The sequence below is a fragment of the Diuraphis noxia genome, unplaced genomic scaffold (assembly GCF_037042655.1).
Source record: "Diuraphis noxia isolate RWA-SAM2 unplaced genomic scaffold, SU_Dnox_SAM2 contig0001, whole genome shotgun sequence".
NCBI lineage: Eukaryota > Metazoa > Arthropoda > Insecta > Hemiptera > Aphididae > Diuraphis > Diuraphis noxia.
The window spans coordinates 46136610-46154560 of NW_028301711.1; the positions used below are offsets into that span (position 1 = coordinate 46136610).

At 30.0% G+C, this 17951-nt stretch overlaps 1 protein-coding gene across 2 annotated transcripts in view; it reads right to left on the bottom strand.

Annotated features, from left to right (window-relative positions):
• The window catches only part of LOC107168934 (neurotrimin-like), a 189302-nt gene extending 173148 nt beyond the window's left edge, over positions 1–16154 (bottom strand). For both annotated transcript variants that reach the window (XM_089215653.1, XM_089215652.1), the window contains exon 1: positions 15235–16154. In XM_089215653.1, the coding sequence (XP_089071779.1) occupies positions 15235–15400 (166 nt within the window). In that variant the 5' untranslated portion in view covers positions 15401–16154. The remainder of the gene's footprint in view (positions 1–15234) is intronic.
• Between the last annotated feature and the right edge of the window lie 1797 nt (positions 16155–17951).

Below are 17951 nucleotides of genomic sequence, written 5' to 3' on the forward strand. Positions count from 1 at the left end.
GTGCTTTGTGAAACTTTTATTTGCATTACTGCGTGGCTCCAAAGTTTTTTTTTCCGAGTAAAAAAAGAAAAACACATTGCGTAAAGCCAATATATTATTTTTCCATGCTGTCGAACAGTATGTGCTCACGACCCGTCAGTCTTAATTCTCGTAACTCGGGAATAAACAAAATTAATATTTTTGTGCCATTACGACCCTCATCCCACGCCGTAGTTCATCAAACGCGTGCAGTACCTATATAATTTAAATCGTCAACACGCCGCGGCCACCGATTCGGTTATTTCGGTCAGTTAAAATTGTTGGAATAGTTCAGATCTTCCGGTAGCCGTTTAAGCGCACAATTTGAGTGCTGCGGACAGAGAATTGTATCTATATCATAAAATCCTCATATTGTTGCTGTAGCGACGCCTGCTCGTCGACGAGGGGTTTTAGTCTCTTCTTCCGTCGTCTCTGCGTGCACACACAATACGCGCACTTATATTCATACACATTATAAATATATACTCACACACAGTGTGTGTGTGTGTGTGTGTGTGTGTGTGTGTGTGTGTGGTAATAAATAATTTATGTTTATAGTGCGGCAACGGTGGCGGTCCATTATTGTTTTGTGTTGCGACAAAGGAGGAAACTGAAGAGGACTTGTTTAAGCCCGCGAGGGGTTAGGACGCGATGAATAAATTCTGTAAATAGCCTGGAAATGTAGAACACGTCTGCTAATAGATTGTTGAAGATAATAACGTTCCGAAAAACCATTAAACGGTGGAGGGGAGGAGGTAAAGTGATATGAGTCACAAATTTGGTTGCCCGTAAAAACCGAACCCGGCGACGATGTGCCCTCGCGAGTGTGGGTGCGTACATAGTAGTTTTCGCGTTCAAAATCACTGCAGGCACTCCGGAATAATAAAACCGCTTTATTGATGCGCACCCGTGACCCGCCACCCCATGCGTACCCGTGATTATTTCGAATCGTATGCCAAATTCTATAACTATATTGTAATTTATTATACGACTATATTATTATAAATGCGTCACCGCCGCCATCGCCAGTGTCGTTACCTCGGAAATCTCAAATATTTATTTTTTTTTTTTAACCTAGATAGTACGTAATGGGAACATTTTAAAATATAATAAGACACCGCGAGTATTGCATGGAGAACCACGACAAGGTCCTCGTAGCTATAGCCAACCCTCTGGAGGAAGAAATTATAATCATAACACTACAGAGGTATTACTTAATTGACTCGATTGAGTGGGGACGAAATAAGATTATTTTTGTTTCTCGTGACCTAAACACGGTATCCGTGGTTTATACGCTGAACGTTTGTCACTAATATAAACGCGGTGAGTTTTAAAGCTTTTGTTTTGAAAGTGTTTAGCGAATCGTACCCCAAAATCCAATTGTATTATATATGTTATACAGGTAGGTACGGTGGTGTATACATAATATATGTATATATTTATATGTTCCACTAAAGTTTTCGCAGGTTTGCAACAGTGCGAAGAGTGACAGAATTTGGCGTGAAAAATACGACAACAATGAAACGTGGTCGATACATTTACAATACGCTTCGTAATAATGATTATAATATACCTAATAAATGGCGTAGTTCTTTGAAAAAAATTCGAAAAAACCAAAAACGACGACGATGTTTGAAAGGCGAATAAAAAGACCCCACATACATGTCTTCTTGAGCTCTGTTTTTTTCTTCTTCACAGTCATATAATATATTATTATATTATACATTATGATTTATTGGTCTGTATACGAGGATGAGCATAATGATATATATTATGTATATATAATGTTATGGACTGTGGTACTATATTATATAGCGCTCGCTCGCAGATTTATTGACATTTTTTAAAAACTGCCCGGTAACGACCCCAACCAATAGTTCGTATGGGGTACGATATGCCATCGACGCCACCGCCGCCGCTGCAGTGTGTACCTACCGTTTTATGTGTATATATATATATCTGACAATGTGTGCGACAATTGACTTTTTTCCTCCCCATTTTCAAAACGGCCAATATTTCGTACCGCTATTATAATATACCTACTAGCTCGTAGTTGTTGTACGTATACACACACACTCGCATTGTTACGAGCCAATGACGCACCACCTGGTCTGCCGCCGCCACTGACACTGCATATTATGCGTGTCGGTTTTGTGTACAAACAGGTAACATATTTTACCAAGTTTATATAATAATAATAATTTATTATATTGTGCACATAATAATAATAATAAAAACGTGAATCGTCCTGGGAGTCTATTACAACAATGAGAATTACGACTTCATTCGTCGCCCCGCGAACGATAGGGGAGACGTACCCGCGACGTTAACGATGTGCAGTCGGTAACTTTAGCTGATATTTTGCCTTTTTTCCCCCCTTAAACGATCTCGAGAATTATTGCGTGATATTTGCTGCTACCACAGAGGTCGAATTATATATTATTAGGAGATGTATATAAGCGCGCGGTTGATATTATAAACGCTCCAAACACATTTCGGGGGACGCCAACTCCGGAATTATTCTTATTATTTATTTTTTTTTTTTTTTCTCCCCGTAAACTGAGGCACTGCCGGTGACAGGGTTAAAGTCGTAAATCCTTTCTTAACGGTTTCACACGGTTTCGAAAATTAGGAAATTAAACTTATCACGCTCTGAAAAATCATCCGTTTACTCCCCTGCACGCATAAAATGTACATTACCATGGAAATATTTTCTCTAATATTTTTTACATCTTATACTAAAGAGCAAGGCTAACTTACAGACAGTACCTAACCTCTTAATTTTATTTATATATATATGTTTTTTTTTATTTTTTATAATATACTTTTATTAATATACTTACGTGATTATATTCGGGTACATATATTTTTTAAGTTTTTTTTTGTTTTTTATAAATTTATACGGTAAGTATTATGGGTATATTTTTATAATTTTGCTTTTTAAATTATGAAAAAAAAAATTTTAATATAAACAATTATTTTAGTTTCTATTACGTATACCTAACCTATACCTATAGGTACCTATAATGATTATAATAAATAATGATTGAAACTTAAGAAAAATCTATTAATATGATATTATATGAAAATATATGAAAATATCTATTTTATAAAATTCATAGTATTTAATGCACCTTTATTATAATAGTTTAATATTATGTAACCAACTATAATATTTCTAGAGCTACTTAATATTATATAGAATGTATAATTATAATTTTAACGAGCACAATTTATTGTATGATGTTTTAATTATTTATCAAAACTATAAAATAAAGTATTTTTTTAAATTTTTTTCATATGTACTGTTAATTTTGGTACAAATGTTAAATAAAGGTAAAATCCTAAAGAAAAAAAATAGTGAATAAAAAAAGCTCGAATTGTATTGTTTAATTCAGATAACTGTTTATCAGTGTTTGTATTGTGTACCCACATAAAAATATATTATTTTAAAATAAAAATAACTTACAATCAGGTTAATGCAGGTACATTTCATTGTGTATAAATGGGAAGATACATATAACATATTTTAGTGATATTTATATTAAAATCCTTATGTTTTGAAGGGATAATCTAAAAATCATAAAAATGATTAGCCGTTGTGTATAGAAAAAACATAAAAAATATTGTTTTTCTCACACTGAAAATTGAATTAATATAATTTTATTATAAAATTACAATATCTCTTCGTACACCATGCTTGACTGCTAAATTATGAATCATTTTATCATATTATACTATGTGTATCGATCTTATAATAGTTAAAGTTATAGACGACGGCGTTGACGGTAAACAAAATAAATTATCAACATAAGATAGACATTTATAATCGAATAAAAAGCAATTTCCTGGCGTAGGTAGCTAAATGTATAAATTGGAAATTAATGTAGTCGTTGTCGTCCCACAGCCATCGCGGTTGTCAGTAAGTTCACTTATTTGAGGTAAATGTTATCGGACATAAACCATTTACGATGCACGAATCTAGCGACATTCGTATCTAAATTAATAAACGCGCGGTTAATTTTATTTCTTCTCGTTGCACAAGCACCTCGAAACAGCCGTGGTCGATTAAAAATAATCTGTCCATGTTGGCGAATTTCCTTCATAGTCGCAAGATAAAACGCGTGCCGACTGCAATATTATGTATTTAAACGGGCGATGGGAAAAAAATTATATCTTTTCCATACCACGACCCTCCCTGTGAATATTATCAAGTATCCTCGTCCAGGGGTTGTACAGTAATAATTGCATCCCGGATCACCCGAATTTCAGAGTGGAAATAAAACTATATAGGTACCTAGTTAAGCGTCAAAAATCGCTCTTAAAACCGTCTGCTCAGATTGTATGTAGCGGGCATCATGATCGGTATTATAATAAGAAATAATATGAGATTATATTATGATGCATTAGATTTTAACTTATCGTGTGATATTTTATTTATTTTATGTGATATTAAACACAAAGTAAAGATTAAAGAGTTAAAAAATTGTGAGTTAAAATTTCTGCCATTGGTTAATACGCACATACGACAATGGAAAATGATAACTTGCATCGATTTTATTCTAATACCTAGTTATAATTTAAAATAATACGATTGAATTTAGTAACTACACAAATAATACGTAATTAATTATTTCGCTTTAAGCCCAATGGCCTACCTATGTTGCCATATTATGTACAATTAAAAAAAATAAATAAATAAATTACGATTGAAATTTTTGTATATAAATTTAATGATTATTGCCACAGGTTGTCTCTCTATTTATTTTTTATGGTAAATTCAAAAAAAAAAAAAAAAAAAAATGAATAAACGTAATAATTGGTTAACTATTTAACGAAATAAATTAGAAATCAATAAATTAGTTTTAATAAAAGTACAAATAGACTTGTTTTTTCTTTATTTGATTTTAATTTTTCGATTAATTAATATTGCTTAAAAGTACTAACATTACTTTTTTAGTTTAAAATAAATTAAATTGCTGTAATTAAAAACGTTATGTACCTATTTAATAACATAGGTGAATAATGCTATCACACGGTGTCTATTACACGGTGCTCAGACGGACCCTCAACCCTCTTAGGCTTTTCTTAGAGATGACGTTCCATTTAGATAAATAGCAGCATATCTTGCGTATAATAATATTATACCTAACCTGGGTGATAATACAAATATATATATATTATGTATCCCCGTCAAAGTAATTATTTTGTTTACGCGCTAAGACTATCGCGGCGGTCATGGTGACGCACACTTCATAAGGAATATTATTATACAGACATAACATACGATATTATATATTTATATACCGTGGTATGCACACGGCGGTGGGATGGTTAAACGGAATCTGCACCGCAGTGTCGTCGATGATCGAAAAGTATGTATTACACTCGAGCAAACCAAAGTGCCCCTTTGCCCTTGTTCGACCAGCCGCAAATCGTACACCACCACCATGTGCCGTTGTGGCTTTCGAAATAACATATAATATAATAATATCGTTTGATCCGTTAAAGAGCTGTTTCGTGCCGTTCCAACCGTGCCATGATTGCCTAAAAACCGTTTTATTTGCTTACGTCACGCTGTATACGCCCCCCCCCCCCACACACACACACACGAATTAATATTATATTATTGAATTAATAATAATACAATCCGAGTAGGTACAGACCGACCTAAAGACCGCGCTAAGATTTGTAAAAGGTTTCAACAGTTGTGTGCATATTGTAGTATATAACAATATAACCTGTTTTAACTTCTAATAATAATAATAAATAATAGATAAATAAATAATATGACTTATAGGTACCATCATCCTGCCCTAGTTGGATCAGACAGCTATTCCTCGACCCTGAATACCCTGCAGGACACGTCGTGTTAGTAGCTATAGGGGCTCAATATTGATCGTATGTAGCGAAAATGTGATGGATGTAAAACGATTTCATATAATATGTGACTAGACGTGTCGATAATGTCTGCGTACATAAATGGCATGCCTATCGAACTCTAAAAAACATTTTTTCAGTCTGTATGGAATGCAAAGTCTAAGCTTTGTCTGTGATGGCCTTTATACTGAAAGGGCCCAAGTTGACGAGCAGCCACATATCATGTAACTTTTTTCGAAAAGTTTTTCCGAAACCTCAATGATATGATATAATGGTAGTAAAATGTATCGTTAAAAATACGATCAATTAACGCACGCATACGACTCATGACTATTCGAGATAGCACCATAATATAATATAATACAATAAAAGAACGTCTCACAAATTCGTTGTTACATTTTCAATGATGGTCTTCGTTCGGTTCTCGTTTGCGAAACAACGTTATTGAAACACATTTTATTTTATTTTTTTCTGTAACGGTGCCAAACGTATATCGGCAAATAAAATAGCGTAACTGCCAATAAGCGTTGGGCAAAAAAATGTTTCGATGTCATAACATATTATTATATTTTCATTCCTTGTCATTTTACGGGTTTGTTAGAAATACAGGTTGCATTATGGTGCACGGGCGTCATATAATATTTTATTTCCATTACAATTTCGCTGTAGTACAACGTTTAAAAAAAATTAACGTGTCGTTTTATTCGTAATAACAGTGTCTGCCTATCCTAAGAAACAGTGTATTTTATACTATTGTTCTGATACAATAAATTTATTTGTGATAGTTGTAGTATTTTAATTTTAGTTGATTTTAACTGGGAGAATTTTTATGGTTTATTAACATTTCACTATTTTTCACTTCAGATTTGTGTAGTTTATAATTTGGATACCTATAAGTGAATTATTATGATAAAATTATAATTTTTTAACTATTAATGTTTGTAAAATTTAATTTGTTTTTAACCATTTTTTATCACTAAAATAGAATTTAAAATTAAATTTCAATGTAATTATTATTTGGAAAAAAAATCAATGTTTTATTTATAAATGATAACTGTCAGTAGCCAGAGAGAAATAAATTATAACTAATCATAATATTGAAATGATGTAAAATTTAATCAGGTTTCGTTAAGTTTTATAAATGTCAAAGTATTAACTTATTCGCAATCATAATGGAGGTTTATAACGGTATAACTTATAGGGTTGTTACCTAGTACAAGTGTAGTATCATAACATAACTTATACTATCGATCTATAGCATTATTATGATTATTTATTGTGCTAACCTACAACACTAATGGTGCAGATGAAGAAATTAGACTCTCATAAACTATACCCCAGGGACGAAAACTTTTGAAAAATGTAAAACTAACAAAAGAATTAAACCCAACAGTATAACAAACAACTTGTTTTAAAAAATTATAAGTAAATGTATGTTCCCAAAAAACGCTATAGATGATAATATACTAACACCTAATGCTATTCCAGACTTCAAAAATTTTATATTATGTATGTAGTCTCCAAAAAATATAAAAGTTTTATAAATAATTGGTAAATTATATTTATTTTTTTAAATTCAAATATGGTCCAGAATGTATTATGCATTCTATTATTGTGGATATATAGGATTAGAATATATGGACCATGGTACTGGTTAATCACACCAACTAAACTAAGTAATGACTGATAAAGAAATAGTAATTACTCTTTATACGAATAGATTTTCTCTCTTTTTTTATCTCTGTCTTACTATTTCCACTAACAAGCACATAAATTTACCAAATGGGCTCAAACTTACAATCAGAAAATCTAAAATGTAGATAGGTACCTACTAAAAACAAACAAATCGCAAAATGCAATACAATAAAAAATAAATCGTAATAGCAATTAAACCGCGTTATACGATATAGGTATACTTGTTATACTTGCACTCGTGGGAATACTGTACGGAAAAAATATTAATTTTTTGACTTACAAAAATCAATTAACTCTTTTAAACTGTTTTTATTAAATTATCGTACAACTGTTGATACATCATGGTTTTATTTTTGCTTATTTATGTCAGTTATGAAAATGAAGTAATTAATTTTTATAAAAACAAATAATTTTATCGAATACAGACTCCATAATAAATTATGATTAAAAATGATTGGTCATTTCATAACACATAAAATAAAACGTATTCATATTTACAATAGTTCCTATATATTCGCATATTTCGATATATAAATGAATATTATTGAATATTTAACTAATATAAAAACGTATTTCGTATTTTTACATATTTTACCACCTATTCACAGATACATTATGATATAATAATCACTATTTGTGTGAAATATGTTCGACCGTTCAGAAATCGTAAAATATAATAACATATAATTAAATAAATATGTATAATACAATTTATTAAAGGTAACGATTTTTGGTATCAGTGATGGTTCAGTATCTCTAGTGGTTTGTAAGTTCTTGATTGTTTGTTCGTTTTTCATTCATTTATTTTTATTATTTTGTATAAATGTGTTTAAGAATTTAAAAAAGAATGTTTAATATTTCATATTTTTTAATAAATATACGTATTATACATGACAAGAATAGCAACACAAATGTTTGAATTAAATAACAATCGACGCCACAGTAGTAATAATGAATACTTCTGATTGGCGTAGCTTTGAACGAAAGACGCATAACAAACCGACGTCGGAGAATATTATCTAAGTCAGGACAGAGGACAATCGCAGTCTACTGAATCGCTAAAATCAACGACTTTATTATTCTTATATTGGACGAGGCAGGATCTGTATACCTACTCCGTATATCAGTGAACCTCGCTGCCAAATTATATTAGACAGCTGCAGAAAAACGCATAATACAATCGTCTACGGTCTGCTGAAAGGTGAATTAATGAAACTTAAAATTATTCACCAGCTCAAAAACAAATCTCAAAGTATATTGTAGGTACGACGATTTCTATTGTCTACCGTATTTTCATCCATCGGTTTCGCAATTTAATATGTTCGCATAAAACTCCAAAATAGGAGACCGGGTTTAAGGAAAACTTTTTCATTATTTCATAACTTTTTAATCCTTGCGGTTTTTGACTCTCTCCTCGATTATTTATTTTAATATTTTATAGACATCGTAAAATGTTCAAGATGAATATATTCGACTATAATATACTATATTATTTCGACTTTTAATGGAATTGTTTTGAATTGTTTGACTTGTTGTTAATTTTTTTTTTTTTAAATTCAAATATATACTATTAGAATATTAGAATAGTCACAAAATTTACGTCAAAGTGATGCTTCTGCAGACTCTATACGTATTCTGTAAGTATAATAACATTATGCTATATGCTGTCATCATATGAGCGCAGCGTATTTAAATACACATATCGAGTTGTGTAATACAGTTAACAACGGATGAACAGCTATCTTCAACTGAATTACATCAGAGACCACCAACGATCAATATTATTTTACACTAAACGAAGTGTGTATATAAAGTATAGGTATAGGTGGTACATAATCACATTTTTCATTATTTATTTTTTATTTTTTTTATAATACATCTGAACCTCGACACCGATCGATATCCATTCTTTAAATTTTCGATGGTATTAAACGAAAAATCTCATTAAATACATTTAAATGGCGTATCGTCAACAAAATAATTGTGTTTACAGCGCAATGTTGGTATTGTATAAAATCAAGACCGACGAAAATTTAAAAAATAACCGTTGCTTAGTCAGTATAAAAATAAAAAAAATACTAGATATTGAAAAATGATTAGAACAAAGTATTATTTATATTTGTTTTTGGGGACAAAGTAAAATTAATATTGTATCCACAATATCCATGATTATTTTACACACACATTTTCAATGAGTAAAAACAATGTTTACTTACTTAAAAATGTGTTCAGTAATTGTAATTTAAAATTGATAATACAATTATTTTTATAAGCATAACATTAAAACTTAAAATATTAGAGTTAAATTTGCTCAATTTATATTGTTAAAAAATCAAAAACAATACCTAGTGAATTATGGAAACAAATAATATAATATATTAGGTATATAATATAATATAGGTATATTATATTTTATCCGTTGCGGTTAACAGTTTAGAATAAATAGTTTTCAATTTTTTTTTTTGACTCACCATTAACCTTATCTACAAATATTAGGTTATTCAGTTTTTTTTTTATTCTTAGCTTTATTTTTAACAATCCACTTTTATTTTCATATTTATGTACCTAACTAAAATCATTTTTTTTTATGATTATTAATTAAGTAGTCATGATATAACCAAATTATTTACTGTATTTGTATTTTTAAAATGTATTTATTCCGGTCAAAAGGTTGTTATAATTTAATTATTAGATTTATTTACATTTTGATATCTTTAAGCTCATTAAAATAAGCGCATGGCAGAATGAAGCATTTTGAAAACATGTAAAAATATTATTCATTCGAAATTTATATCATCATCGTTACTCAATTACAGAGAGTGTACAGTGTATGTTAAAAGTTTAAAAAAACGCAAAGAAATGCATGTTTATATTATTCATATTTTATGAGAAAAAAACATTCTCAAGTGCAACAATTATTTTATAACCCATATTTTTCATTTTATTTTAATGGAAGTATTGTATGTTTAATACCAATTAGTCACGTACGTAGTAACTTACAGACTTATTTTGAGCAGCTATTGCTCGGCATATTTTTATTTCGACTAAATGATTTTGTCAGACATAAAATATTATAATAGTACAATCGTAACACACACTGCGCTAATACAAACAATATATTCTTATGAATATCAGACGATTTAATTTAGATAAAAAAATATCGTTTTATTTCACCTACAAGCTATATAATACACATTAATGTCAGGTCCCGTCAACAACTCAAGGCAGTACATATTATACTATAATATAGGTACTATCAGATTTCATTTAATCATCTCTTAAACCGTCTCTTTGACATTCTGTTAAATTGGCACAGTCACTTAATATTATTATTCGCACTAGATCTTTCCGGCGGTACGTGCAATAATATCACTAAAACATATTATATATAGTAGTTTTATATATTATGATATATGTATTATATTTTTATTATTGTATGTGTATTACTTTTTATTCGCCTCTGTCGTATACACGAGAATTTAGGAAGTGGCTCGTTTAACAGTAAATGAAACGTTATCAAATAAACGTGGCGTATATAAAAAAAAAAAAAAAAAATAAGAAAATAAATTAATGTCTTTATGATATTTTTAACAGCCGACGGTTGTTAAAACTTTTAACAAATGTATATGCACGTTAGCGACTATAACTAGCATTTTCTACGCATTTATTGTTAACTTTAACATGCAAAAACACCACTACGATAAAATTACAACTTAGCCGGGATTTCAACACCTCTAAGATCAACTATAATTTTTTTTTCATCTTTTACACCGTGAATCGTACTACAGGTACATTTACAGCACTGGATTAATTATGGTCGAATGACAGTCGTATGATATGTCACGCATTCGAAGAAAAACATATCAACAGTATCTAATTGAATGCCATCCAGTATAATATATATTATTAAAATAATGCTAAAATATGCTGTTGAAGTGATTAAATCGTGTCATCTATTTCCAGTTAAAAGAGCGTCGAACAAGAAGAGTTTATAGTGGCTACTGGCTAATATATGTTAAACGAACTTATTATTATAATATTTAACGATAAATGATAATATATAATATATAATATATAATGTATAATATATAATATGCGCGATAATATAAATATGGTTAAAAACAATTTAGCAAAGTCACACATATACGTTTATAACTACTTATAAAATAGGTACAGAAATATATATAATATATATTGTGTTATTCTAAATTACCGATATTTGATCATTAGATATATTTACACTTAAATAGGCGCAGTCAATATTTTATTACAGGTGTTTTCAAGACAGAACCAAAAATAAATAATTCATGGATTGTATACAATATTAACAGTTTGTATATTATTATAATATGTTTACTACGTATACGTTTACTAAAATTCTACTTTTGGCTGGTATCAATAATGCATAAGATTTTAATATAAATATTCTCAAATAACAACGACTGTTCAATAATGATCAACTATTATTTTTACAAAAACATCGATAATTGGCATAATTTATAACTTATATCAAAAGATAAACAAAAACAAAAAAAAAAAGAATAGCTCAATGATTTATAATCTTGAAAAGTTAGAGTGAATCATAGAATATTTGAGATATTACAAAAACTGAGTTTGAGAGAGTTTGGTTAATTTTCTCAATGCTGGAAAATAATAATGTCGTATAATTTGTTATAGATTTGAATGCAATTGTTGGTAAAAATATTCTGGATGATATATGCGGGTTGGTTGTATAGTCATTAGAGTTTGGATTAGTTTAAAGTGTCTGTTGTCATATTGCAATGTTTTAAGCATACTCGTATTAAATAATTATCAATTAATTACTTTAATATTAAAGTCGGACGCAATTAACGGATATAAATAGATTGACATTGAATTAAAATGTGTACTAGTTAAGTATTCAATACAAAATGTATTACAAATTTTAAAGATGTGCAAAATTAAAAATAATCAGGTAAAATACCTTACGTATATTATAGCTTATAATATAATAATATAAGATATACGATATACCAACTTATTGCAGTTATAAATAAATAAGCAATACCTAAGTAGTGAGTAGTAATTATAAATAATTGAAATGTTTACAAATATTTAACCCTTCATAAATTATTTGAAAATTCAGTATTAAATTCATATAATATTTAAGTGAACTTAACATTGGTGGTCGGCATCTTATGTTATTTTAGAATTAATTATAATATTGTTTTCTCATAAAAAATGAAATACTAATCAATTTTTTTTAAAACCAGATGTACCGTAAATTATCTGAAAAACTGTAATTAAAAATTTATTTTAACTTCTTAGAGTGCTTTATGTGTTCGATTTCTAATAAATTAACAACTTTACATTACATTTTCTGGGCAAATTTTTACCCAACAAAATTCAGAAGATCGATAAAAACAAGCGGGCAGCAAAAAAATAACTCATGCCCATCTTTGTTAAATCAATAACTACATTTAAAGAGAGAATTCAATTGGATATTAATTTCTTAGATCAAATCGTCAATATTTTAGTTTTGTAGCTTTTTTGTACTCTAAATCTCTACTTGAATATATTTTAAAAATGTAACTAGCGCCTACAAATTAATTCATATCAGTTTACTTCTATAGACTTGGACAGACAACTGAACGAGGTAGGTATACATGATAAATAATTGCGTTCAGAATACGATTATGAATGAGGATTGGCTTATCCATCAATTAACAATATTATTTAATTGCGCATGTCATTGAAAATATTTCCGAATTATTAAACTATAATTTTCCTTATTGAAACAAAGTTTGTGTTTAAGTTATTTACCGTCCGAAAAGTGTTTTTTTTTTTTAAATCCCATGAAAATAGACACAAAGCTTACTCGATGTAAAACTCAGAGTAAAAAATATAATATTATGCAAAGGTTACAATCAAAACATAAGTATAAATTGTGTTTTATTTAAAATTGTATTGACACGTGATACAATTTAAATAAATTTAAAATACAATTTAAAGTTATTCAGACTGTTATAATTTAAAACTCAACATTGGTTTCTATTGTAAGTGCTACTGTGTATAGGGGTGTATGCAGAGCCTTCCTACAGTAAATTCACCCCCCCCCCCCCTAAATAAAAACCATTGTTAAATATAAGATAAACATTTTTAATTCAAAAATTCAAGACCGAATATAAGTGTACTTTCTGCACCCTATAAAATTATATTTACGTAAATTTTATTTTTGGTGTGCCTTTTGGTATTGGTCTTTATTAAATTTCAATCATTGCGTTTTATGGTTGTCTAGTAGTCAAAGTGAAAAATAAATATCAAATATTTGTATTTATGTACTTATTAATTTACATACATTTTCCCACATATACCATAGAATAGTAAGTTATCATCGTTGTAGTGTAGTAAAATAAACACTTAAAATACAGATATCGTGTAATAAATATATTTTGTTTTTATATAAATAAAAAAGGGTTTTTAAATTTCTTCAAAATCGCGAGTATATGCCATTAATGATGTCGTTATTTCAACGGCTGTACGTAAAAAGTTTGTAAATAATGTAATGGTATTGCTTGAATGTGCGTTTATACCATTAACTTTCGTGATCATTTTTCTTAAAACGACTATTCTCAAACTGTTTATGTTTCAAACTTTTTTTTAACGTTCGATACTTTTACATCGGAGACAATTATTTTCATGAATTACGTTAACTAAAAAATAATCTCGTGCAATATTAGCTGTTATTTGTGAGGTCAAGATTAGAAAAATATTATTCTGCCTTTTTTCTATACGTAAATGTATCAAAAACAATATTAATATCTACTACGTAATATATTGTATAATACCTATCATAGATATAAATTTGATTATTTGAATGTCATGTTGTTTTTAGCCAGGAATCTTGTGAAATATAATATTTTAAAACTTTATTTAATTTAATGAAATTCTGAAAAAGTACTGGAATTCGTATGGATTGGATAATGGTTGAAACTTGAATATTGTTAGTAGTAAACCATAACCAAATATTTTTGGAATTTTAAAAATGTGTATTTTCATAGTACACAAAATAAAGTAATACATAATATGGAAAACAATGCTATGCAAAATAATAGTTGTTCATTATACTCAATACTGAATATATAGTAGGTACTATTTAATAATTACAATTAGCTCTTATTCGGTTTTTAGCAATAATCACGTTTAAATATTAAAATTTGAAATCTTTCTTCATCTTTGAAACATAGGCTGCTTTATAAATATTTGTATAGTTATAAAACTCGATTAATTTTTACCTTTCTCTGTTTATCTATATTGTACACGAAAGTAAACGAACGTATCGAAAATTATGTGAAAACCGAAAGAATAATTATAATAATAAAAAAAAAATACAGTTATTAAATGTTATTATAGTAGGTTAATCATGAATAAAATAATTATAATTAATTTAATTGTGTCAACTATGACAAAAACATAGCCGAACCACAATTAATTAATTTACTTTCGGTCCATGTTTTTTTTTTTTATTGGTAAAAACAAACGGATGAACGTGTTATGAAATTTGTATTTCTTAAGTCTAACAATCACAATGGTAATCGTAAAATATAACGTCATGATAACTAGATAAGTATAATAATATTATTATAATGGTATTATGTTTACCTGGTGTGATGAACAGCAACACGAACAGCAGGATGGATGTCCAAAGTTTTCGGGATTTCCACATCGTCTGCAATTCAGTGGCGGCCGGTTGATCCATCTCGTTGATGACGGCTCGTTGGACAGTTTTAGATCTTTTCGACGGGTGTTTGCGGTAACGTTTTACCATGCATAAATCAGTTACCCAATTGTATGTACGTATTATCTTAGTCCCGGTGTTTCGTACAAGTGTAATATTATTTTGGCGAATCGGATGTAGATAATATAGGAAGTAGAAGTGATATACACACACGCGAGCTGGGTGTTTACGAATCCGTCGCGGAAATGTTTCAATGGTACGCAACGGCGGCCGGTGTACGTGGTTTGAACATCAAAGAGAACACGAAAAAATAAACTAGGAACAAAAAAAATAAAAAAACGTAGGGATTTTGAAAAAGTGTCTCTATCGGGGGAATGAGGGGGACACGCGAAGGGGGAACGCACAAATCGTCTGTGACGTGCGGGGTGACCGACAAAGCACAACGACGGTCCTTTTTCTTCACTTTTAAATTTTGAATTTTTCTTTTCAGCAGTCAGTTAATGAAATGTAACTATATATAATTATATGATGACACTATATTATACGCAATTTTTTATACCATTAAATCGTCTCTGCAGCCGACGAGGAGGTTTTCCATTTTTCAAGTACAGTTGGCGTGTACGACAATCTGTTGTCAGGAACAATAATAATACTATCCACAACAATAGCCAATAATATTATTATTGTTGTCGCGGTGTAAACACGTGCGCCTGGTGGAGCGGCGTCGACGGACAGAAAGCGACCTGGTGCAATGTATTACGCGGCAATACTGAAAACGGCGTGTGTACAGTGCTCCGAGCGAGGGGCGGCCTGTCGAGGAGACGATCCAACGAGTATAGAACGAGTGTGGCCAAAGTGCCCAACCGACGGCAGTGGCGGCGACGGTCGCGTGCACGTTAGCTCTCTCTGACGGCCGCCACCGGTGGATGCTGTTTTCGCCTACGCGTACACCGGTCGGGCGCATGTTATTATTACAGGTATTATCGTGGTCTATACCGTGGTCCGAACCACGGAGCAGATATAATAAGCTTATAGTCGCACTCAGGCACTTGTATAGGATCCGTAGGTAAAATATTTAAGACGACCGAAATATTATCGATTGAAATCGAATTTTGATATACTATAATATTATTTCTGTTTTCCGGACACATTTTTTTTTTGTTTTGCAAACATACGTTGTGTAGTTATGCATGACGAAAACGGCAGACATAATATGGTGGTCCGACTTAGTTTTAGATGTTAAACCAGCTATTATTTTATGAGCACAATACCTATCCGAGGTGTAAATGGACTTACATTATGGTGAATATATGACAATTGCATATGGTAATTGCAATCACCTATAACATTAAAACCAAGTCCGACCGCCAAATTTTGACTTTATTAGAGTTTTTTTAACTACACGCTTTTAAAAAAAATTGCAACTAGTGTCCGGGAAAATGGAAAAGTTCCATGTTTAAAACACATTTTTAAATTATAAAGTGAATTTAGTTATTAGTGTACCGCACCGAGCGATTTACCGTCATAATTTTTGCGATCTACCTACTTATTATAATATTATTATTATAGTAATAATTACTATATATAGTGGTCTGAAATGTACGATTACGACAGAGGATAGATAAGTATAGGTATAGCGGTATTGTTGGATTCAAACGAACGAGCAGTGTATTCTTAAATTAAAAATGTGATTTAAAGTTTTGGCAACGATGTCGTACCTGAACGAAAACCCGTTTGTCGATAAATTATAATAATATGTTGTTTAGATATTATTCATATTAAACATTATTAATCACGCTTTATTGGATAAATGACAAAATTATAATAATTCATGCCAGCATTTTCATTCCCACGTTTATATAAATACGGTAATGGGTTGATAGTGATTGACCTAAAACCCGCGTGTGGCGTTTCGATTACGGTTATGTGTTAAATGCTTAATACCTACGTATTAAAATATTTATCTAGGATATACCACAAAATTATACCCAGCACTGGATGAGTTGCCCAAACTGACCAAATATGATTCCAAATAAATATGAATCCGAGAAAATGAAAACCTGAGAGTAACAACAAGATATCTTCATATTTTGGTATTCGTAATATATATTCTGATAAAATATTTTTTCAACTAAAGATTAGTATGATTCTAATTAAATATAATTTCGATAAAATATCCTTGGACAAAAAATAGCCCCTCTCTTTCTGACGTTTAATTACAGCTGAACCTGAACGGTTTAATCATTCGATTCATTTATATTTTCTACTTAAAATATATTTATATTAATTTATCATAATCATATTATAAAAATAATATTATAGTCAGACACTATCATTATTCATGACAGGCCCATATTTTAAGTGATTCCTCGAGATTTTCTCCATAGCTTACCGCCCCAATTCGGACATTAATTTATACCAACTCTCATTTCTACGTTATTGTGTTGATAATGATTGACCGAAAATCCACATGTTGATATACTATATGAACTAGATCAGAGGTTCTCAGACTTTTCTGGCCATGTCCCTCCCACTTTGGTCAAGCACAGACGTGAACCCACCTCAAAAAAATAATTTTAACAGCGATTATTATAACGCGAATTTCACAAATCTTTTTCTGTCCTATCAATATAAAATGTTG